A 26,182-nucleotide genomic window follows, 5' to 3' on the forward strand; every position below is an offset into this window, starting at 1 on the left:
AACTCCACACAAATGCGGATCCTCCGGGTTTAGATCCGTAGAACTCTGGGTTTCCTGCTCCACCAAAAGTGCTAAGCCGTTCTAGGTCCAACAGAGTCTTTCGTTTACATCCTAGGTCCACATATTGGATGTTATGCGTGTGTGTGTATGTATGGGTGTGTGTGCATATTACATGTGTTGTACTTGCATGCCTGTACATATTTTCGTCAGATGTTTACGGCAGAGGTGGTGTTGTTCATATGGACTCTCATCTCCTGAATACTAGTGATAATTTTTTTCTGATGTCCAGCCAAGTTCACTCCTACTCTTCGCAAATCCCTGAAAAACAGCACAACAAACAACAGGCCACTATTTTTAAGGCAGTCTGCTAGCAAAGAAATGCATGATGTAGGTGATTAACAGCTTCCTAAAAGTCATTTCCACAGGTTTAGATGTCCTAGGGGCGAAGCTCTTAGATTCACCCCGGCTAAAGCACATAAAAAAGCTGTTATAATACTGCTGTGGTAGTTTCTGCGTGGTCCCGTCGATGAGCATGCACGTCACACAGATTTACTGTAGCTAACGTCTATCTTTACTGAAGGTCGCGGGTCCATAAAGGGTGCATGCTTTTTAGAGCGTTTCACCAGCTTACAAACTTTTAATAGATTCCCATCTCATCTCACTTTGACCTTCAAAACATTTCATGAAAATGTTCATTGCTTCTACTAAAAAACTGCAAAAAAAAAAAAAAAAAACTGCAAAAAAGAAAAGAAGTGGACAGCAGCTGCAGTGGGAATCGACGGCAAAAATGTCTTCAAACCTGAGGGAGTTAAGCTAAACTGGTCTGACGTCCTTGTACCCGTGTGTGTTTGTATGTGCGCTGGTGGCCTTACTCTGATGTCATCTGAGCTACTGTTTCCAGTGAAGAGTAACCTCCTTCCATGAAGAGTTCTGTGTAGCGGCCCATCTTTATGGAGTCCAGCCACTCTCCCACGGTCTGGCTTCGAGTGCTGCAGTCCCCTTCTACACTGGCGTGCTCCACTAACAGGTTGGACACCCTGGTGAGGAGATGGACACAGATTCACAAAAAGAGAGGACAATACACATGGGAGTTACATGGGTACACATGGATACACACATACCTAAAACCCCCCGCTTCAGCAGTTTCTTTGACCCAGCAGGGTTAGATGGTGAGTTTGACCCACTAATTGAATAGAAAGATGAAGAATGCATCTCCTCTAATGCTCGGTGAAGCCAAAATACACAAAATATATAGCTTCATATGTAACTACAGCTTTCAGACAAAGCTATAAACACGTGTGATCAAAAAGCACTTTACATTCCTTATAATTCACAGGTTTTACTTTATTCAACTTACTGTGTGGAGGTATGGGGAAATACGTATGTAAGCTCATTACAAATACTTTTTATTCTGCAAAAAAGAGCAATAATAATTGTTCACAAGGTTGGTTTTCTTCAACACACTTATCCACTAGTTTTATGATCTAAAACATTGAAATAAATTGACCTTGTGCAGCTCAAAGCTATTAAAATAATGTATGAAGCAAAGAAGAAGTTATTGCCGGGTAATAATCAGAAAATGTTTTGTGAAAGAGCGGCAGGTTATGATTTAAGGGGAAAGTTAAATTCAAAGATTCATAAAGTGCGCACTACTTTGACGAGTTTCTGTATTACTAACAGTGGAGTACAACTGTGGAACAAATTAACAGAACGCAGTTTAACGAAGAGAGATAAAGAACTGATTCTTATCAGGTACAGTATTTAATAACTATGAGACCTCGTTTGTCGATAATACTGAATTGATAAATATACTGCAACTACTGTGGAAAAGTGTAGAATTGTAGTACTATTGATTTGTGTTTGTATGAATGCACTGACAATAAAATACTGTTTGGCGTAATTCAATTACTGCATTATGCATCAGATGTAGGTTGATGCTAAATTAAGAAAAAACATATTGATTTGTTCATGAATTAAGTTATTGACAACGATGCAAAAAGTACTTCAGGGGTAGGATTCAATAAGTTTTATATGTACTTCTTGCAACTCCGTTTCGATCATGTAAACTCAGACTTGCAGGTATCGAAGACAGAGTCTGTAGTCCCTTCTACTCGTGTTATTCTTTACATGTTTTCTTTTTTATTATTATTATAAATTTTCTTTTTTGTTTCCATATTTCAAATAAATAATGATCAGCAATATCAGTACAGCACTAGAATAAAATCAAAGTGACCAGTAAACCCAATATGACACAAACCAGCACAGCAAAACAAATCTAAGGAAGAAACCATATTTGAGACAAGTATATCAGACTTTCTAGTTTGGGTGATCTTCTAAGTTACATGAAAAAATGAAGGTTTCTGACCTATATAAGAACCAGCCACCCCAACATAATGGATGGCATTATGTTGACAATTTTTTGGGGGCTGCTGTTGGACTCGCCCAGTTGAACTGCTTTTTATCCTAAAAACAGATTAAAGTGGCTGTGTTGGAGAGAAAAGGCTATTAAAAAGTGGCTACCTGAACAGTTACTTGTACTAATTAAACAGTTTTGTGAAAATTAGGCTCCTCTCAAAAGATATCTAACAATTTATTTGGTTTTTCTCAAATTCGTGGTTGTCACAACATGGAGAAACAGTCTGACAACCAACCAATTGACTTGATTATGATATAATTCAATGTGTTTCTGCAGCCTTAACCCAGCGTACACTTTTCAAAATGACCCACTGATTTCCCCCTTTTGTTCTCTGAAAAACCATCCATGAGTGTTGAGATGTCGTAAAAGTAGATTAAAGGATGTGCCCCGGACGATTATCATAAATATTACTGTGCTCGCACATACATTTCAGAGCTCCGCCGCGCTCAACCATCCCTACAGGCACCAGCGAGGCGTCAAAATTGAACTTATGCACCATCACACAAAAGCTGAAAGCCGGTCCAATCACAGCTTTTTGTCATTCCGCTCACTCTCCCTGCCATCACACACAAACGTTCATGCTAGCTAAACTATATTCTCCACGCCGCAGCTCCGACTGAAGTGTAGCGTCACAAAAGGACGTCGCTGTCGTTGGTGTCCTTTTAATCTTGACAACCGTCATATGTCATTGCAAGGCAGTTAGTCGTGGTGCCGATTTATTTGTTTAGGTGTGTGTGTCTGTGTGTGTGTGTGTGTGTGAGCGAGAGAAGAGACAAGTCAACAAAACAATAACATTTCGTTATCTCAGTGTAGAATATGAGGAGTCGGAATAAATGTCTGTTTCACAGCACTTATAGATGTTTCATACCATCCTACACTAATGCGGTGAACATACATTGTGGGGAAATACTAATTGAACCTTCGAAAGACAATAATCACAAGAAAACCCCCCGAATACTCTGCACACTAATGCTTATGTTTAAGAAAATTGTGCCACTTCCCATCCAGTTCTCTGCTTTTCTCTCCAATGACAACAACCTTTGTTGTGCATGATTTAAATATACAGCCACGCACTGCTTCAATAAAAGATATTTACACCTAATAACTATGATCTATTTTGCAATGAATGGAAAGAAATGAACCAATGAAAAATAATAAAACAATTAGTAGACAAACAATTAGAACCACTATTAAACTGTTATTACAGTAAAAATGACAACTGCTCTGATGTTTTAGTTAATATACTTCGATTTATATATAGACGTCCATCACTTACAGAAATGACCTCATTGACAAAAAATGGGTCTATTTCTAAAACTATAAATAAATTCAACGAATTGTTACAATGAAACAATTTATCTTTATTTTTCAAGTTTTTTTATGACTTGAAGCCTCTTTATAATAGCTCAACCTGCTATGAGGTTAACAATTATATAAATCATCCTTGTAATTTAACATCGGCCTCATCAGTTTTCCATCTGCTGTGCTGGACAAAATTGTACAAAGTACAAATCGATGCTGAGCTGATGTGAGCATGTACAACCTAATCTTTAGTATTTATAGACTTCTAAAGCCTGACAGCTCTCCTCATATGAGTCACTTAAAGTCTATAACCTCAATAATTAACATTTATGAACACTATTGGGACAGCTGACCGCAAACTTACATTTTTGAGTTGTAGAGTTGTAGAAGCTCTTACCTGTGCGAGGAGTTGACCAGTTTCTTTAAGGAGCTGGGGTTACGGATGAGTTTGTCTAACAAACAAACAATCTCGTCAAACTTGGGCCGATTGCTGCGTTCTCGCTGCCAGCAGTCCATCATTAGGTGGTAGAGCGCTTCAGGGCAGTCCATGGGACCTGGTAACCTATAGCTCTCCTCCACCGCTTTTATTACCTGCGGGCAGACACCGACATGGAGACAGACAAGTTACGGGCTTGTACGCACGTCATAAGCACAATCTGCAAGAAAATTCATGTCTCCAATCTGGAAAACAAGGTGAAGGGGAAAAGTAGGAGAGTGTCGATCATGATGTCACTCGTGGTTGAAAGACAACAAACCACTTAAGATGATGACGCTATAGCCTTTGTGCTTCCAAATAATTAATTACATCAATTTGTTTTTTGATCACCTGGATGTCGGTTTGTTGACTTTCTTTTATTACATTTTCAACAAGTTGAATTTTTTGTGTGCAAAATAAAATAAAATATGCAAAATCCACGTCCTTCACTTGCCCGTGTGCGTTTACAGATTCACCCTCACATTTAATCTTGGGAGGCTACTTTGCCATCATTGAGGTATCTTTTACTCCTGCATCAATGATCTCTCGGCTCGGATCTCAGTTATGCGTCATGCCCGTGACTCTTACTAAAGCATTGTGTGGCATCACCTTTTTTTGCGGGGAAAATTTGAATTCGTTTCCTGTGTAGTTTTTAGAGTGTCATCCTGTGGGCTGAAATGGTTCCTGACCACATGACAGTCAAGGATGAAGCATTAAAATACAAAAAATGGTTCTGAAATGTGTGAGAGAAAAGAAAATGCATGGTAAGTCAAAAATTTCCAATTTAAGTGTGGCTGAAGAATATTTTTTATAAAGATACAACATCACATGTCAATCATACAATGAAATCTTCTGCAAAGTGTCAGAAAATCGAACAAATCCATAAATATTTCACCACTTTGAGGTAAAAAATTCCCACAGCAGACTTCAGCTCTCCTTTACTATTGTCATCCAATATTATGTGTTATTTACAAAAAAAGTACACAAAATATGATGTGATAGACTTATTAGGTGTATGATTAAAAGTAGTATAATTTGCAGTAGATTCCTGCGTATAATGATTGAGCATTTAAAAACATATATATATATATATATATATATATTTGAGTTGCATAAATAAGGAGCATAATCTTATTGATAGGCAATGCTTTAACAAACCATAGGGGCCTAATTGTGCAGTGTTTATGCTTTATGCTAAAATGACTAAATACATTTTTTTCTTATATTCTAGTATCGCCTTTAATTTTGCTCTTCCTAAAGAAATGCAGAATTTATCAAATGTGATCATTTGTCCAATAAAGTGGTAAAAGAGAAGTAAATCCAACTGTTCACCTCCACTTCAGAGACGGACAACTGATCTAAGCAGGACTATAAAATGAGAAACTACTATGTGGACAACGTTTTGGAGAATGTGTGGAGGACACAACATATTTTGACAGTCAGACAGATAATAATTTTTCCTCAGCGGGCCCATGACACATTTCAGCGAGGCAATGTTGCTAACCCAAATTGAGTTCTCCTGAGCAAGATCCCGAGTCCTGATAGTAGCTGGAGGCATGCGCCTGCTCCCCGTCTGACCTCACACTCCGAAAAGGCAAACGCCTGCGAGGACAAACAGAGCAACCCGGCACAAAAGCTTTATTTGTTTATTTGGAGTGCTGCGCAGCCCTTGTTAATGATTCCTGCAAGTAGCTAGATACAGCACTGAATCACAGAGATGTTTTTAGGCAGTGGGAAAAATTGAGTTGGGTGAATAATAAATAAAGCTCAGCTCGCTCCCTCGGACCCTGCAGTGGAAAGCAGGCTGGAGTTTTCAGCCTGGTTCTGCCAGTGCGACTCACTGCGGGGAATTGATTCGCTGGGTTCATGACAGCCTTTACTTGTGTCAAATCCACACAAAAGACAGACGCGATCGCGCTCCAATACACACGCGCAACGCATGAAAGCGCACGCGTGCGTACGCCGGCGCTAAAGCATGGGAGGGAGAAATCATCGCCGAGCGGTGAGGAGAACGACACACAGCTGAGTGGCAGGGAGGAAAGATCAGAGAAAGACCGAAAGAACGAGGGACCGGGGTGAGAGAAGGAAAGAAAGGATGCGGACGGAGATCATGTTCCAGAGCAGAAATTAAAAAAAAAAAAAGAAAAGAAAAGAGGAAGGACAAGGGAAAGAAGTGAGAGCGAAATGGAGAGAAGTGGGAAACAGAAGGAGGGAGCTTAGAGAAGGAGAGGGAGAGAGCCTGCACTTTCCTGTGCAGATCAGAGAAAATCCAGCATAACGCTTTCAATTAAACATCAAACGTCTGCTCCGCTCCTCTCATCCTCCACTCCTCTCCTCTCCTCCTTCCTCTCTGCTCTTCGAGACAGACAGCCTAATCACCAAAAGGAGGGAGGAGTCCGAATCCGGGGATGGAGAGGTCACAGGGGGGGCCCGTGCGACTGCACGGGTGGGAAGTGAAAGCATATGTCAAATCCTACATGCTCACTCATCGCCGCTGTCGGACACGCTCGGGCCGCACGCAGAGCTCAGATGTCTTCATTAGGGGCGGCATGGAACTCACGTCTTGATTGGACATCTCCCAGTAGGGCCTCTCTCCGTATGACATCACTTCCCACATGACGATCCCGTAACTCCACACGTCGCTCGCTGAGGTGAACTTCCGGTACGCGATCGCCTCCGGAGCCGTCCAGCGAATGGGAATCTTCCCACCCTGCGAGAGAAAACCTCATTTTAACAGATCGATGGATTTAAAATATCAAATGAAAGACTGAGGAAAAACCTGGTATGACACTAATGTACTGTTATCACACAATAAATATGTGCAATATTGCAAAAGACCCTTCAAGCAGTGTTGACTTATGCTTCAGTTCACTGTGTTTTCATGTCAACACATTTGTCCAATCAGATGGAGCCTTGAGACACTAGATGCTCATCCACCAGGACACGAACATTATTTACCTAATTTGAATTTTAAATCATATCATTATTGCAGTACTCATCAATATTATCGTAAATTGTATGTTCACCTGAAATTGCTCGTCTTTACCTTCTTGCCCAAACCTTTGGAAGTTTGTCATCAACGGCAGTTTTGCTTTTTAAGCTGAGATACCAAAGTGTATAGCAAGAGTAAGGAGCTTTAATCAAAGTGAGAGGGAGACTGATGTTATTTGTGATGAACCTAATTCGGTAGAAGATGGGACGTGTGGAGCGGAGATGGGGGAGATCCTCCCGGCAAATTGTCTCCTGCTTACTGTGCCGCAGGGCTGAGTAAGCAGGGTGGGGGCGGGAAGGTGGGGGTGGTTATAACAAAGTTTCTAGAAGAGATAATGAGTTACTGTAAAAAAACAAACAAATAAAACTGAAATCTTTTAAGCCAGGGTTTTCCAGTTCAGTTTAAAACCTCTGCGTGACGACAACACAAGAAAGACGAGATCTTTAAGATCTCACGGTGTCTCATTAAAGTTCGCTTCTAAAGCCGCAACATTTTTTAGACTGGTGGGAAACGTTCCAAGTAAAATAAAGTAGCATTATTATCTTTCATAAAAACCCTTTAGCATCATATGATGTTAAAAACAAAAGGGTAGTAACATAAACTACCTGCTACTCTACTCACCAATACTCAGCTTGGTTTATATTATCCGACTCCACCTTCATACTTTATTAAACAAAAAAACTCCAGAAAATCTTGGGGGTGGGTTGGATTCCTGAGCGAGACACTGAAGCCCTTTGGCTCCTAATGGATTGAACTCATTGCAACAGTTTGTGTGTGTGTGTGTGTGTGTGTGTGTGTGTGTGTGTGTGTGTGTGTGTGTGTGTGTGTGTGTGTGTGTGTGTGTGTGTGTGTGTGCGTGCGCACATGACAACATTTCGGGTGAGAACGCATCGGTTTAGTATTTTCTCTTCAGAAAAGTTTCACGACTTTCAAGTTGACATGGCAGTAATGGATTGCTCATACGGGTGACTCAAGTCTCAAACTACCAAGTCCCGGGAGGACATGGACAGAGTGATGACACTCTGGAGCCCGCCATTGTTGTTATTGTCCAACGACTCACTCTTGTGCAGCGGCTGTGGTGTGCATATGCAGGAGCAGCCTTTCAAAAAAGTAGATTTTTACTCAATTTCCACGGAGATGAAAGCCGGAGCGTTCTCAAAAAGTTCCGCCTTGGGAGCCGTTTTGAAAAAGTTGTGTTTTCAGTGGCTCTGAAAGTTTTCGGTTTTCACTTGAAGACACAGTAAAGTTCTTTTGGGGGGGCTGCTAAAGCACAGCTATAGGAACAGCTGTAGTGGAATCCATTTACCATAAAACCCCCTACCAAAAGACCCTTTCATAAAGTTTTTGTACTTCAACAAAAAAAGAAGCCTTTTAAAAACTTTCCCACAGTGTGCTAATTTCAAATTACTAATTTGGATGTTTACATGGGAGCAGCTAACGCACCGCACCGCCACAAATGACCTACGGGCGTTTAAATACAGCTGCAGTCATTCCAAAATATCTCATGCTTTCTCATATAAAAAGAAAATCAAGCACAGACCTTAATTGAGACACTTCTGCAGCATGTGGTCCACCCCACATTAACACTAATGAATACCAATTTGGGAACACATTCATGAGAGCAAGTCTCACTTTCCTTACACGAATTCCCCATCTTAACTGTCGGGGGGCCCCGAGGACTCCCCCCACCCCCCCACCCACCCCACCCCCCAACTCATTTTCCTCATCTTCATTATCATGCTTTCATTGCAACAAAATAAAAAATTAAAAAGTCTTCACAGAAAGACTGCTGAGTTCCTCAGGAAAATGTGTTTTTAGCTGATGAGTAGTGAAATTAGCCTGATGCAGTATTGAAGAACACAGCAGCAGAGGGTCTGATTATTTGAAGCCCTGTGGATTACGGTATTCTGTCTGTGGAGGAGCGTCAGAAAGAGCGACGGGAGCGAGAGAAACAGAGCAAGAAGACATGGTGCCTGGCAAGTGAGAGGTGACTGACAGGATATTTGGAGCCAAGGCAGCAAGACTCGGTGCTAATTGAGTGTTGCGGAGACTGAGCCGAGTACTAATTGGCCCTCCTCCGGCAGGAAGCAGCCCGTCTCTGGCTGACAGGACGCCACTCAGCTTGGGATACACAACTCAATTTAAAACCTGCTGCGGCTGTCGTCTGTGTGTGTGTGTGTGTGTGTGTGTGTGTGTGTGTGTGTGTGTGTGTGTGTGTTCACACGTGAAGTCCGTGACGTTTTCACCAAAAGTTTGGCACAGGCAGACAAATACCTGATTAAATACACAGTAAATGTCTCTCTCTCTCTCTCTCTCTCTCTCTCTCTCTCTCTCTCTCTCTCTCTCTCTCTCTCTCTCTCTCTCTCTCTCTCTCTCTCTCTCTCTCTCTCTCTCTCTCTCTCTCTCTCTCTCTCTCTCTCTCTCTCTCTCTCTCTCTCTCTCTCTCATAAGCTCATCAGAAAAAAAAAATGACTTCATTGCCAAACGTTTTGAAGTTCTGTCTCTTGAGTCGGGACTTTTCTGCAGTTGAACACAAATAAAACAGTGTTGGTACCAACGTCTGGGACATTTTAAAGTCCCAGCCACAAAAAGGTTGGATGTAACTTTTTATAACTACCTCAGATTAAAACTTACATTTTCCCAAGACAACGTACATGAACTGAAAACCAATAGGAATCTTGAACATTTACTTCCCCTCACACGGACAGCTCTAATTTACTGTACGAATGTCTGAGGGTGTGTTCACACTTGTTCTAATTAAAATCAGCGTGAACTCTGTCATCTAAAACCGGGTGGGCGCCACACAAATAGGCCGACACTCGAACGCACATTTTGGACCTTTTCCACACTTAAAATTGTTGAGATTAGTGAAAAGTGTGAACACGGTACAAATAAACCACGCATGAAAGGACCATGTTAAACATTTCTGATACTGATTTCAGTACTTCATAGACCTATTTTCAAATAATCAAGAGTTTGCAGCTTTTTGAAGCACTATAATCACAGTCACATTTACACACAAGCCCAGCAAAGGGAGTCATCTGACAAGCTGTGGCATTAATAAGCTGTTTATTAAAAATTGCATAAACTTTTTTAATCTGTACTTTAAATTGGTACTCTTACCTTTTTTTTGTCTTTACACTTCTACTTTGAGTTTGACCATTTACTTATTAACTACCCTCCTGTTGCTATCGGCTCCTTACCCGTGTGGTGTATGCGGCCTCCGGGTCGTCTTCCAGGACTCTTGACAAGCCGAAATCAGACACTTTGCACACCAGGTTGCTGTTGACCAGGATGTTACGAGCTGCCAGGTCGCGGTGGACGTAGCCCATGTCGGACAGGTACCTGCATTCACGAACACAGGAGGACGGGACTTAACGTAAAGAGCTCCACATGACACAGTGGGTTTTGTAGGAAGAGTGTGTACCTCATGCCAGACGCGATGCCACGCAGCATGCCCACCAGCTGGATCACGGTAAACTGACCGTCATTTTTCTAGAGGAAAAGGAACAAACCGCACACGTTGTCGATGACATGATGGTTTTGTGGCCAGACATGATGGCAAAGAACCAATTCTCCAAAATACCACACACAATGGGTGTCAAACACATTTCAGTTCAGGGACTACATGGGGATCAATTTCATCTTGAGTGGGCTCAACTAACTTTTAAATGTAAACTTCTAAGTTTTTCTTAATTGTGAGGCAGCGCATGTGATCATTCTTTTTATATTTTGACAACACAAATAATAACCATGGAAATCTCAACGTAAAGCCAATTTTAATGAAACCTTCTGATGCAAAACACAGTGAACTGTCCCAAAACAAATCTCCGATAGCTGTTGCATTATACATGTTTCTACAATATCACCTTCAGGGTGAGGCAAAATAACAATTATAAGTTATAGTCAAATTATAAGTAAGGATGTTGTCACATTGACAAACGAGGTTGACAGAAATTGTTTTGTTTTGTTCTTTTCTGTTTTTGTTGCAGCGTGTGTCTGGTTGACCGAATAAACTACTACTACTTGCACTACTCCAACATGACTTTGAGTCTAGTTTGACTGCAAAGAGGTAACTATCTGCCATGGCAGCATCACTGGTGTCTCAGCTGGAATGTCAGTGTTGTATTACTGTATATCTGCTACTCTGAAGCAATTTGGCAAAAGAATCAGTGTTTTCTTTGACATTCTTAGCATTTGCTTGGTGGTTTGGCAGCCAGGATTTGAGCCTCTTGCAGGCTTGTTTTGGGCCCATGGGCCTTACATTTAACACACCTGCCCTACATGCACTTGTAGCTATATAGTTAAATAAATGCGGTGCATTTCTTTAACTGCTTCGTTCTGCATGTCATGCGCGCTTCTTATGAAATAATGGTAGAAGAATAATCTGGAGAACTGCAGTGGAACAGTCTGCTTGAATGCACATAATGCATTCCACTGATGTCAAACATATGCAACCTGCAGAAATGGGTCACACAACAAATATCATGAAAAAACACAAAGAGGAATGCTGTGCATGACACCTGCACTGAAAGACAGTCTGGTAAATGCCACTTAAAGGTTGCAAACTACAGCAATTAACCTGAGCTGTGCAGTAATACCACAGAAACCATCAACTTTACCGCTCTGGCGTAGGAGAAGCGACGTGCATTACTGTGGTTTACTCTCAGCCTAACTATACATTTCTATTGATTTCCTCCTTACAGAATGAGTGCTGGATGATGGTCATCGAATCGCTGCCCGCCTATTACCTGGGCTCCCCCCCCCCCACATAACACACACACACACACACACGCTCTCCTCCTCGATAAGAACGACCCGGACCAAAGATCAAGGACTCCTCTAATCCCGCCAAGAGCTCAGTGTTACCCTGCTGCTCTGAATCACACCATGTTTTATGAAATCACTGTTATCCTGGACAGAAATATGTTCCCCCTAAAGCCAGCCGCAGTCTCCTACTCATTCGTCTGTGCCAGTCTGGGAGCGACATCTCTTTTTGGTGATACTCCTCAAAAATGTGCATAAAAGTAGGGATAATTCATTCTTGCTTTGTTTTAGAAAAAAATAAAATGTATTGTTTTGCACTTAAGGAGTTACAACATGCACATACAACGTAGAAGACTGTTTTCAGGGAATCATAACTCGATGGGGGAAATGAGTTGTGGTGGCGTTAAGGTTGTTAAAGTTTGATTTTTACGTGTCAAAGAAAAGTAAAAAAAACGTTTAAGAGGTCTGAAGTTTTTCTTAGATGAACACACATATCTGACAACATATCTGACACAATAAGTCAACAAATATGTTATATGAAGATTTAATGCATTATTGATTCTTCCAAATGATTTTTTTTTTATCAATCTGTCCTCTCTTTTAGTGTTGGGGAGGCTCCAGGAAGAAACCATTTGTGATATATTGAATCACAAAATTGAAAAAAACATAATAAATGTTTGTCACATCAGCTTGTCAAAGTCAGCGTTTCCAAAACATATAGTGGAAAATAAAACAGTATTAAATACAATTTTTGATATTTGTGATTCTTAACAGAAACTCAGCATGAAAGTTATGCGTAATAAATCATCAACAAGCTGTGGTTTTGTAAGTTTTAGGAGTCACAGAAGTGAACTCTTTCACGTGTTTAAACAAATCCCATGTATAGAAACAATATTTTTGAATCACTGAATAATAAGATGTAGATATATTGCTGCTTGTCCTAATGAAAATATATATAGGAGGCAGTCGGGATTATTGTAGTGGGGGGGGGTTGATGGTTCTATGACTTGTATTTGCTGTTTTATTGCAGGTTCTTGTCATTCACATTAAAATGTGCAGCAAATGCAATTTTATCCATCAGGAGTTTAACACAGAATCCCTCATTAATGCTCTGTCACATGATGGACTTCATGTGTATAATTATCTTTGACGGGACTGCCATCTTCATGCCAAAAGAGACATCAAGTGAAACCCGCTTCATATGACGACGACAGAAAACCGTAAATTAAAGTGACTGTTTTTACCCTCCTATGGAAGTCCCTTCAACCAGGGTCCTCATTCCTTTTCTCCCCGATGACAAGCCTCTTTGTTTAGGCTTCAGCTCCGTCTGATCCATGTGTGAACTCTGACCTTCCCTTCATCTGCGCCTCACATTTCGGCGGCCAGCGGTTCTCCCCCTCAAAGCTTCCACCTCTTCTCCAGCTGCTTTCTCCATCCACCCACAGCAGAACATCCCACTTACATGTGAAATGAGATGTTAAGCCAAAGATGCGCGTTATGAGCCTCGTGGTGCATTGTCCGTAGCCGTGACAGCTAATCCAAGACCCAGTGTGGCCCCTGTCCCCTGCCCCCCCCCTTTCCTGTCCTTCCTCATAGCTGTGCCATTTATACCAGCCTCAGTGCACCAGCCATCCATGTAATTACTTCACAGGGTTTTTTTTTTTTATTTTCTGTGCTGCTCCGCCTGCTGTTCCCAAATCTCCTCTGCCTTCTCCTCCCGTACCATCCAGGTTATGTTCCCCACAGGCGCACACCGGACAGCCATGTCAGCAGTATCCACTGACCACAACCAAATGCCATCTCTCCTTCTTCCTTCATCCTCTTTCTACCTTCCAAACTCATCTGCAGCCACTTTATTCACCACTTTTGCCTTTTTACTACCTGAGATGCACCTTTTGCCATGATACCAATGTGCTGCATAATCATATGACCTTATTTCTTTCATCTCCATTAGCCATCTGCTGCCGGAATTCACCCTTCTTTTATACGCAGGATTTAGCCTTGTGCCATTGTAACCAGTGAAATAAACTGCTAAGTACTCTGGAGAGGGATTGCTTGATTCAGAGATTTGCCAGCCAGCCTCTTCATTACAGTCCAACGTCTAGTCCCAATGAAGTCTGGGCCGCACAGTGCAGACATTATTCCATCTCTGAGTGCTCAGATGACTTTCATATTCTCAGGCAAAGTGATCCGTGTTACAGCCTGGACGAGGGAATACCTCCAGAGTGTGTCCACCTCTTTGACTATTCATTGCTCATTTCTGTCGACTGGACCAAGTATCATCCCTTCTGATGAATTAGTAGCTGTATCTTAACATTTCATGAATGACTTTCATACAACACATTGTCTGGCGCAGAGTAATACATTAGATATTTTTATTATTCAATTATCTCAGTGTTTTTAACCCATCCTGTTCAGAAGTAGCCAGTGAACCTCTGAACAGAAGGTTGCTTCATCAGTGAATACTTAATTTTACAACGAAAGACAGTGCTGTCCATTTCAGATCCATGAGATATTCTTAAGATTTTACTGATATCATTTGAAAAAGACCAGGAAGTCATTATACAAAGATTGTAACCATCCATGTCACATTAACACTTGTATACTTGAACATGCGTCGCTTGTGCAACATCTCGCTGAGCAACAATCCCAACATTCATGACCTTCACATACTTTCTGCTTGAAAGTGTACAATGATGAGCTGCTGTGTTGTATTGATGACAGCTTTGGGGTTTGTGTTTCACTACAGTTGCGTATCTCTATCAAACTATGCTCCGGCAAATGTTTTTTATCCCACCAGGAGATTACGTGTTGCTCCACTTCAGCAACAATTGTCCTCCCAATTCAGCACATCAGCCAGTAGTGCCACTCCACTTCAGTGTGTTTGCCACACACTTCAGTCCGCTGAGATTCTCCAGCACCTCGTTGAGCTGACTCAATTTCCTTATTATAACACTAACAACACTGGGGCATCTTCTTTCTCATCCTTACGATAAACTCCAAATCAAATCCTCTCTCTCTCTCTCTCTCTCTCTCTCTCTCTCTCTCTCTCTCGTCCTACCTTGAGGAAGGTGTCCAGTGATCCATTCTCCATATATTCAGTGATTATCATCACCGGCTTGCCTGAAAACAGATCAGAAAAAGACTTTAGCTCGTTGCAGTTGAGGAGAAGAAAAGAATAAAACAGTGTGACGCTCAGATATTCTAGAAACAAATCACACAGAATACAGTGCCACAGTGTGTACTATAGTGACCATCCGGGTTAAAGCCTTAATGTGCTGCAAAAACTACACACATCTGGAACAATTCTCATTTGCGGTCACACTAAATTAAGACTTTGCATCATGTCAGAAGATTGGTTGAATCACACCAAAATTCCCCTGGAGTTCACATCCATCTGTCAAGACACTGATCAACATTTGCGTGATATGGGCAGAATATCAACTCAGAAATCTCCTGATTTTTGCTCATATGTTTTGTCTATATTTTCAACCTTTTTTCTTTTTAAATTTGGGTAATGTATGTGTTTCCTGTGTGACAGCAGAAAGCTCAATTTGATTTCAACTTTTGACTAAAGTTACCCATTCTTGGCGCTTACATTTTGGGGTCCTCTCTCCAGTGCAGCAATACTCCAAGACATCAAGCTAATTTCTACTGTTTTCAGTTTGCAGAAACTAAACCGAGAAGTATTCAAGACAAAGTTTGAAATATTCAAGATGATGTGGGACTTCACCAAACGTAATCCAAACCCTGCATTAAACAAGCAGATCACCTGGGTGAAGTCCATATTGCTCACACTTCAAAATATGAACAAAGCAACAAATATGTCTAAACTAAAACCCCATAGTGTAGTTGGTCTTATATGTGTGCATTTTGTGCACATTTCTGTCACTAATTGCACTCTTTTATACATTTTGACACCTAACTGGCTTCTCAGCTGGTGAAAATAAGCCAATAATCCCAATAAATGTTTTCAGATAAGATACAACACACAGTTACGAAAACTCTGCCGGATATTAAAAGAAGCAATTGTGCCTTCTCTTGACATCTTTGAGTGTGAAGGTGAAAAATGTGACTTAGAACCTCAAAAAACGTACAAAAGCTTCATCATCATTGAAATTAGCTGTATTAACATAAAGTTGATAAAGCTGATGGTTTCTTAATTACATCCTTGTAATTTCTTTTAGAGTCTATCCATCCATCCATCCATCCATAAACGTGCAAACCTCCTGGAACTTACACAACCTGATTTTGCTCGTGTTTCTGAAAAATGTGACATTTGCTGACTAACACCTGAATGTGAGTCACAGAAAAAGGTGATTTTAAAAGTGGAAACTAGACAGAGGCTGATAAACTTGGGAAGGACCTGACTGATGGGGTGGATGTTTGGGCTGATGGATGAGAAGCATCGACAGAAGTGCAGAGCGAATGAATCACAGCGGCTTCTCAGACACCAGATCAGGGACGCTGTGAGCTTGACATTCTTAAATATCTACGCCGCACAGCTGCTCCGAGGCGTCTCAGTTATCTGCATTATGACATTCTTTATGTTCCCGGTCCCACTGGCCCCACAGCCGAAAAGCACAAGACGCACTGCGTTAAATCTGACTGCCGACGACTCACTCTTTGTGACGACGCCCTCCAGACGGATGATGTTCGGATGGTTAAACTGGCCCATGATCGACGCCTCCCACAGGAAATCGCGTCTCTGCTGCTCGGTGTATCCAGCTTTCAGCGTCTTGATGGCAACCTGGATTTCTCTTTTTCCTGGCAGCCTCAGTGGCCCGCTGCACACCTCGCCAAACTCACCTGAAGTGAAAAAAGAAACCACAGTGTGAGAGGATGAATCCCTCACAGACGACCCCCCCCCCCCCCCCCCCCAACTCCCATGTCACATGTTCCACGCTTTGTCTCACACCAAAGGTGGAGTTCAATAAACCTGCACCGCTAGACTACAATCACACATTCCATTCATTTGTTGATGGTCTTTTAAGGAACCTTAGAACAACCAATAATGTAATAATTTTCCAATAGTGTTAATAGGATCTCTGAGCCATTGTTGTAATAACATTTTGCCAATAATCTAATTATTTATTACATGAAGGAGCAGCATTTAAAAATAAATTAGTATCAGAATGGAATAACTGATGATAGTGTTGTAATAAGACAGATATAAGCTGGATTTATTGGAAATGACAGATATTTCAGGTTTTGTGCAGTTTGCTTATCAGAAATATGCATAGTGGATGGAACAATCATCATTTTCATTCACTGAGGGTTCACACTATGCAGCACTCTCTCTCAATCAGTTGATTTCATTACATTCAAAATGGCCAAAATAACCATATGATTGAAAACAATATCCATTTACACAACAATGACAGAAATGCAGGAGTTGATATAGATAGCAAGTGGGGCCATTATTATGTGTTGTTGTTTTTGTTTCGGGAGGGGGGGACCAGACACACATACACAGAGAACAATTTGCTATAAACATTAGCGATGGTGAGTACACAAACATTTGTATGGACAGACGACGGGGTTGAGTTGTTATTACGGGTGACTCTCAACTATGAAACGACCAAGTCCCAGGAGAATATGGACTGGGAGTCATGACACTTGACCGCCATTGTTGTGAATGTCCAGCAATTCGCTCATGTTCAGAAGAACTCTTTGGTACATTGCACTGCAGCAGTGTTTCAGAAAAATTACATTTCCAGTCAGACAGTTTTCTGTTCTCACTTGAAAACGTTGCTTAACGGAGCCGAAGTATCACATCTCTCAGCTACGATCTGTGCTGCCACCTACTGGCATATTATACGTCATCTAACACGTCAGATTTAAGACTGGTACAGTTGGTACTGGTACCCTGCTGCACTAAACAGAATTTAATCGTTTTCATTTTGCGACCATAACACTTACTTAATTAAGTTCTCAAACTAGGGGTTTTCATGAAATAATTAATAGTTTTACTCTCCAGTCTCAAGTTTTTATAATGACCCACCATCACTCACCCTACACCACCCTGAAACACACACACACACACACACACACACACACACACACACACACACACACACACACACACACACACACACACACACACACACACACACACACACACACACACACACACACACACACACACACACACACACACACACACACACACACACACACACACACACACACACACACACACACACACACACACACACACACACACACACACACACTGATCTAGAATGTGATGATGTTCATTAACTCATGGCACGTTCTTAAACACCTGCAGCTATTGAAATGTAGTTATTTCCTCAGGTTCACTCCTGGAGTGATGAATTTAATTGCTCTATAGCTGCACTGCACTTGTTTAGAAATAAACAAAACGCTAACGCTTTGTGTGGTTTTGTGAACGCTTCTTTTCTTGCAAGGAACCTGGTTGTACTGGCGGAATAAAAATAATGCGCATCAACACAAAGAAGCTTACACAATTAGGAATTTGACAGGTTTATGAAGGCTGGGAAAAATACGAGGCACTTGGGCAGAGCTAATGAGAAAGGGTATAAATTAATCACAACATGACAGGAACGAGCTCGACTTGTGGCTGTGAGTCAAGCAGGTGTTTTAATGGAGCACTGTTTGATACTAAGCCATTTCTGACTCACTTAATTCGCTCAGATTGTATAAAAATATCTTCCATAATTCATTATTTTAGCCAATCCAGGCATAAACTGCTATCGGTAAAGTGTACACACACATAAACACACACACACACACAGACACACACACATAAATCCACATGCAAGGTCACAGATTACACTCACCAGCACCGATGATCCGTTCAATGGAGATGAACGAGACGTCAATCTCCTGGGCGAATTCGTGCACAGCCTGGTTGGGATCTTCATAGGTGAGAGGGTCGATGTAGGTGCGCACGCCTGGGAACTTTACTGCAGAGAAGAAACATCAATACCACCTATTTAAGTAACATCATGAGATTCGGAAGTAAGTCATCAGAAGATAATCACAGCTGGGCCGCAATAACAAAACCTTGAATGTAACACTTGTTTTATGTGTGTAATACTTGTGTTTTACAGCAAAACAAACACTACTTTCACAAAACATTTCACCACTAAACCACAAATAACTGTGGCTCAGCGTCTGGACAAATCCCATTCCTTTGTAACCAGTGACTGATGTGGTTAGCGTAGCTGTTGTTGATATAATTAAAAATGCTAGATACTACAATGAGGCTGAGTGATTCATACAGTGAAATGTTCTGCATTATTTTTACTTCAATGGCTTTCGGGTTTATTGCTGTTTATCTGACCTGGGCGTTTAGAAGTCTGCCGGCCACATGAGATTGTATTTAATTTGGCTGCACAAGGGAAATAAAACATAGGAATCAAAAGAAAACGTGTATATGTTATTCACGCAATGCTTTGCTCTTTTCATTTTCAATGTATGTACTTCATGAATGTTGGTGTCCCTTTAGACATCTTCACTATGTTGGCTGCAGAGCTAACAATCATTCCCATCATCATTTTCACACAATATAAATATCTAAGTACTCATTTACTGAAGCCAATGTTAAAATACAGTAAACAAACTGCATTTTGTTAAAAAATAAATCATCAGAATTTTGCGTAGAAATTTATCGAAATTGACAAGTTCAACTGCTATCCTTGTAATACCACTTTGTACCACAAGATGGTGCAGTGTCTGTCCGGAACAGAAGAAGCAGAGGAAGTATGAATGAGAAATTCGTGAAGCACTATGCAACAGTCAACAACAAACTGAAGTAGTATCGCATAAACGTTACACATTGTAACTTTAGGATATTTATTGATAATACTTAAAATTTTGTCCATTTCAAAGCTTAGTCTTCCACAGAATTCCGAACTATATTATGTAGCCTTTGGAAAGAGACTATTTCTCATGAAGATTATCAGATGTTGTCATGTTGAGTGACGTCACATTGGCTTATTTGAGTTTAGTTCAGACTGAAAGTAACTTTGGTCAGAAAAATCTAGCGAGGCCTGTTTCTACAGAGCCCTGCTTACATACATTCAAATGTCAAAAGATGTTGCATTGTCTCCTCCAGGAGATGCATATTCTTTTATTTTTTTCCCCCCCAATGTGGTTGCCGGGATCCAAATTGGTGTCATTATGATTGTTAAGGCTGTGCAATATGATGAGTGGCGACTATATGTCTCCACATTATAGCTGATAATTGTTTCATTGCCATTTTCAAAAATTGCGGTGTGGTTTAGCGTGTTTGCTCCGACTTCACACAACAGAGAGATAACTCATCCCTGGTCTACATCAGCAACTCATAAACACAGTCACACCAAAACGCCTTCTTACATGCATAATCACATTTTATTTACTGTCGCACACAGTACTGCTCGCTCCATCATAATAGTGACAGTGAATGTAGCAGAAAATGACAGATATGGGCAATGGGGGAGCTTTCTTATCAGTTTGGGCCCCTCGGCTGTGAATGCTCTGAAGGTCCTTTAGTTTATGGACCCTTCAGTGTTTTTCCTTCAGTTTAATCCCATCTCCAAGTCTTCTTAGCTGCAGATTTATCACATACGTGCCCATTATATAATATACGGCATTTGTAAACTAATTGTCGCAAATAATGTCTTTAATCTTGAAAGAAAACATCTTTGCGTGCATGATGACTGCCGCACATTGATTTTAAATGTTTTCTTTCATGAGTCAATATGACAGTATCCCACACATATTGGCTGTGTTTTTTTTTCTCTCTTTCTCCACGCTTCTCTGGAGCTGATGTACCCGTCACAGTCGGCTCTGAATCCAACAGATGGACAGCAGGCTACAATGCCAAAACTGAGGACAAATATATTAAGCTGTCACAGCCTATAAATTGCCAGAGCTTTAAGTGTGCTCTTGTTAACACAGCGGCCACGGGGCAGGTTTGTAGCTGTGCTGTTCGAAGAAAAGCGCCCGGTGTCGACGTACTGGTAGTACACATAGACAGGCCCATGGAGATGAGCAATATTCGCAGAGACATGACCGCTGTCTGAACTCTCTACTGTAGATGCAGCAGCAACTTTAGGTGAACTCACGTGAACCCTTCCACACACACACACACACGTGTTCACGCATAACGGGGACAATACACTGACTTACATTCATTTTCTGCAGGCTTACTCTAAACTCAAGTTACATAACATGAACCTTCACCAAAAAAATGAAGTAATTCCCACCATGACCTGAGTCACTGGGTTACTATGCAATCAGACTCAGATCCCCACCAGGATACAGGAAGCTCAAACACAAAGATGAACGCACACGCACACACACACACACACACACACACACACACACACACACACACACACACACACACACACACACACACACACACACACACACACACACACACACACACACACACACACACACACACACACACACACACACACACACACACACACACACACACACACACACACACACACACACACACACACACACACAGACTTACTGTGTCCGTTGTGAAAATGCATCTTTTCCTCTTCAGGATCCTGTTTTGCTTTGCTGTAGCCGCACCGTCTGAGGCAAAAAGTACAGAGACAGAAGCACACTGGTGTTCGTCTTTTAATACATCATGGTCCAACAATGAACATTTTAAGAGTACGGACTAACCCTTATTGAATAACACTTATCCCACTGATAGACAGAGGGGGAACAGAAATCAGCAACAAATGACTTTTACTCCCATGTAATGTAATCAAGTTAGCACTTACCTCTGTTATGAGGTGGGACCAATGAAGACCAGTGACAATTAGACAATTTTTCCAGCTATACCTCAGTTCAGCACAGTTATTAACAAATTGAAAGCATTGATATCATGGTGGTTCACCTGGCTGTGGAGGCCTCACCCTGTCCCTTTATGAGTTTGTGCCTGCAGTTAGTAACATCAGCACAGGATAAGGTTAGGTAGGAGGTCAGAGGTTTTTACGTACGCTGAAGTGCTGACTTCAGCATCCCGGTAAAGGTGACAGTGATTTGTGCAGCGGTGAAAATAAGAACCACAGCTTAAGACCACGGCTGGCGTGAGAAAGGTGGTGAAGTGTTTAAGAGGTGAAGACCTGGCAAGCATGGCTATTCATACTGGACTAAAAGCCTCACAGAGTCTTTGTTGGACAATAAAGTAGATTATTTAGGGCTGTAATGGCAAAGAAAAAAATAGTTTCCTCCTGTAACATAGGGGGGACTATAGAAACATAAGTCAAGATGAAGTGGCTTAAAGAGTATCTGCTGGCCAACTTGAGCATGCGACACCATCACCATCTGCAGACAGTGTTCACATACCTAACAGAAATATTGCAAAAATGACTGAATCAGAGAAAACATTAAAACTTAAAGGTCCCATATTAATACACAGTTATTCAACAATTACACATAGATGTCAGAGGTCCAACAATCTTGTGTTCAAAGTGTACTACCCCAAATCCAGCCTTGGTCCTGAATTTCAGCCAGTCTAAAACTCCCTCTGGAGAGCTCTACTGAGAACAGGCTGTTTCTGTGTCTGTACCTTTAAATGCTAATGAGCTGTGTCTGTCCACACCTACTCCACGCCTGTTTTCCGGTATAGTTTGCGAGGAGAAAAATGGCGTCTGCTCGTAATTTTAGAGGGCAGATCTCATCTACCTGTCGGGGGGGTCAAAGTGAGTATCCACTACCAGTGGGAGGGGTTGTTTTCCCAGTTGATGTCATGAAGGGAAAATCGCTGAATCGCCTATATAAGCACACATTCGCTTCTAAAGTGGAGCAAGCAAGTGAGGGAGATGACAGATTTTCTTCACTTCTGGGGCCTCACACATAATATGGGACCTTTAAAAATGTTACCACCAAAAGATGGTTGTGTTTTGAACTTCCATCCAGACTATGATATACATCTGAAATTTACTCACTCATGACAGAACGAGCATTCATTCATTCATTAACCCAGATTTCTTCCTGCTTTATTTAACTTAATTCAATCCCACCTCACTATGAGTGAAGGCAGAGCACACCCTGAACAGGTCACACACATTCACACCTATAAGTCACCACTTGGCCTCATACAAAGGTTTTTGGAGTGGAGGTAACCCATGCATGCACAGGGAGAGCATGCACTCTCCTCACCACTGATGATATTTGCTTAGAGACAAGACCACGAAGCATTACCTCACCATGTGGCCTCATGCCAAAGCAACACAAACCTCGATGCGTGTGCAGATGTGGAAGGTGCTTGATTGGTTTTTGGCAGAAGGACGGCCGTACAAACTACTTTTATGATGGCTGACTTGTTGATTTTTGTTTAGATTGATGCTGATTACTTTTACAAGAACACTTAGTCTTCTTTATCAAGACTGACAGATTGAGAGAAAAAGCCATGATGACCCCGGCCAGCAGGGGGACACAATCACCCTCAAATCCAATTACACCAACTGCACTATTTCCACATAGAATCTGCTCATATGTACACTTCAAGAGGTTCGGACATACTGCTCACACATTGTAAAGTTCCAGCCTTTTGGATGCGAGCAAAGCACTGCAGTTTTCACATAGTGTCCTCCCCCTTCTCCACAAATCAACGCCGACTTTTGGCGGAAGAGAAACAGGTCCAGCGCTTTTCAACAGAGGGCATATCCAATACAAAGATTGTAATCGCGTTTCACAGAATGGCTTTTATCTGTGTCCACATCATATCTATTTGTGCTTCCAGAGCCGTGATGGACAAAATCTGTTATAATGTGTTTGTTGTGGGGACGTGTGAGTGTATGTTTGTGCTCAAAAAGCTCCTCCCGGTCAATATTTAGACAAATGGCATCAGAGATAATCGCTGATAAACCAGAACAAACAGGAGGTTTGATTTTAAACTGGATCCTATGTGCAAACACACACACACACACACACACACACACACACACACACACACACACACACACACACACACACACACACACACACACACACACACACACACACACACACACACACACACACACACACACACACACACACACACACACACACACACACACACACACACACACACACACACGTCAAACAGATTCTAAAATGACAACAATAGGGAGATGAATTACCTCATGTTTTTCATTGGGTTAGAGAAATTGAGACTCGACCGAGCACGATTTAGTTCTGGACAAATGAATAAAAACGTGCAATCAGGCACAGAAATATCACATCCAAAGTCTACCATTTTGGCTGGAAGGGTTTGTAACAGGCAGCCGGACAGTCAGTGGGAGGAGTGTCTGTCTGTCTGTCTGTATTTGTGTCCGGAGGGGGCTCAGTTTGCCGGATCTGTCGAGTCGGGGGGGCGGGGGGGGGTCGCTCTGCGCTCTCTAACTTCATGCATGTTCGCCTCTGTTAAGCCATGCATACATGCGTGCATACATAAAATGCATATGTGCAAATGAGTGCACATGTGTGTCTATGTGAAGTCTGGAGAATTTGAGGGGGTGGGGGAAGCCATGCGAGGTGGTGGTGGTGTGTGTGGGGGGGTGGGGGTGGTTGTGGTACTCCTGCCCTAAATCCATCACTGGAAAATTTGGCATTCGTCCATCTCTCCTCCCCCCAACACACACACACACACACACACACACACACACACACACACACACACACACACACACACACACACACACACACACACACACACACACACACACACACACACACACACACACACACACACACACACACACACACACACACACACACACACACACACACACACACACACACACACACACTGAGAGCAATCCTCGAATCTCCCCTCAGTTCGTCTAAATCCAGAATCACCTCAACATCGTTGCTCTTAAACTTTGAACATCCGCAGCCACAGAAATAGAGCACGTCTGTTAGAAGCTAAACACGCCCTGTCTCTGTCATGACATTCAAATTTGATTTAATTCTTCTGCAAAACAAGACAATATTGCAATATTAAACTGTCAAATTTTGAATGAAAGGGTGCAAAAAGAGCTATAGTCTTATTTTATCTGCAGGTTTTACATAGGTGTAACAGGTGTACCCTTCACTTTTAAGCAATGTTACGTAATAACAATAAAAGTACACAGAATCACTCAGGTTTCTTTATAATCATAAATTATTATTAAGTCAGATACACTAGTAGCTGCTTGTAAAATTATTGATAAATGACTTGAAGATGTGTTGTGTAAATACTGGTGAGGGATCCCTTGCAGGAATCGAAGTGTCTGAAGATGGGGTTTAAAGATGCTCTCAGATTTATAAACTCAAACTTAATGGCATGTTTTGGCAAATATGGGCTGTATTTTCCTTTCATAACTTCATTGGCTGTATTTATTCCAAAGTTATTGCTGTAAAATTGTCATAAATGGGCAACGAGGGAGTGATTCTGCCCGTTTTCAGAGATGTATTCTCCTTTTAAGATCTGGCAGTGACACAATAGTGAACCCGTCTATTTATTCACTTTCTGCTAAGTTTCAATTTTCTACACGTCATAATCAGTATCAGCGTTATGGTTTTAAGAAGTATGCAAGCCAAATCCTGTCAGCTGTGACAGGATATGAGTAAGAGTGTTAATGAAGATAAAATCGGGCTAAGATCAAACACATTTCACATAAAAATTAAAGGCTTCAAGCAATAAAGGTGAAAAAAAAAAGGATATAAAAATAAGAGTTTAGGCTGCAACTACAAGTCCTCTGTGTGGCCAAACGACAAGATGAGGTTAAGTGAAGGTTAAATATGTCTGAAGGCAAATAAATCTGCATTAACATAGTGTATAACCTGAAGCAAACGTTAGGTTGTTAAACTAAAGTGGAAAAGAATGATTTACCTTGCACAATAACCATGAAATTGGATGAAAAGTAAAAAAAAAAATCTAGCTGGTATAGTAATCTATTGCAAAGGTCTAACCAGAGCGCCTGCAACTTATTTTTACTATTTATATAAAGGACTCATGTCGAGCCGTTCAAAACAACATATGTGACATTCACAGTTGGAATTCTCAGAGGACAATAGGAACATCATTTCCAATTTTGTGTCTTTGAAAAGTGGAGAGGAGCAACAGAAACATTGAAAGCTATTGAAACAGTTAAAACCACACACCAACATTCTAAGGGAAGCTAAAGTAAGATGAAAATAAAGCTCAAACCACTAACATGGATAAACCAGTTAAAATTGTTAAAACAGCTAAGCGACG

The 26,182-nt window shown here is 41.4% G+C and overlaps 1 protein-coding gene across 1 annotated transcript in view; it reads right to left on the reverse strand.

The window, feature by feature from the left end:
- Positions 1–206: 206 nt before the first annotated feature.
- Positions 207–26,182, reverse strand: part of epha5 (EPH receptor A5) — a gene marked incomplete at both ends in the record, with an annotated part of 85,517 nt that continues 59,541 nt past the window's right edge. The window contains 10 exons of the mRNA XM_080477177.1: positions 207–318; positions 873–1,037; positions 4,116–4,309; positions 6,754–6,903; positions 10,389–10,530; positions 10,613–10,680; positions 15,014–15,075; positions 16,576–16,761; positions 18,777–18,902; positions 21,473–21,540. Coding sequence (XP_080333303.1) covers positions 207–318; positions 873–1,037; positions 4,116–4,309; positions 6,754–6,903; positions 10,389–10,530; positions 10,613–10,680; positions 15,014–15,075; positions 16,576–16,761; positions 18,777–18,902; positions 21,473–21,540 — 1,273 coding nt within the window. The remainder of the gene's footprint in view (positions 319–872; positions 1,038–4,115; positions 4,310–6,753; positions 6,904–10,388; positions 10,531–10,612; positions 10,681–15,013; positions 15,076–16,575; positions 16,762–18,776; positions 18,903–21,472; positions 21,541–26,182) is intronic.

Source organism: Lipophrys pholis (assembly GCF_963383615.2).
Source record: "Lipophrys pholis genome assembly, chromosome: 12".
NCBI lineage: Eukaryota > Metazoa > Chordata > Actinopteri > Blenniiformes > Blenniidae > Lipophrys > Lipophrys pholis.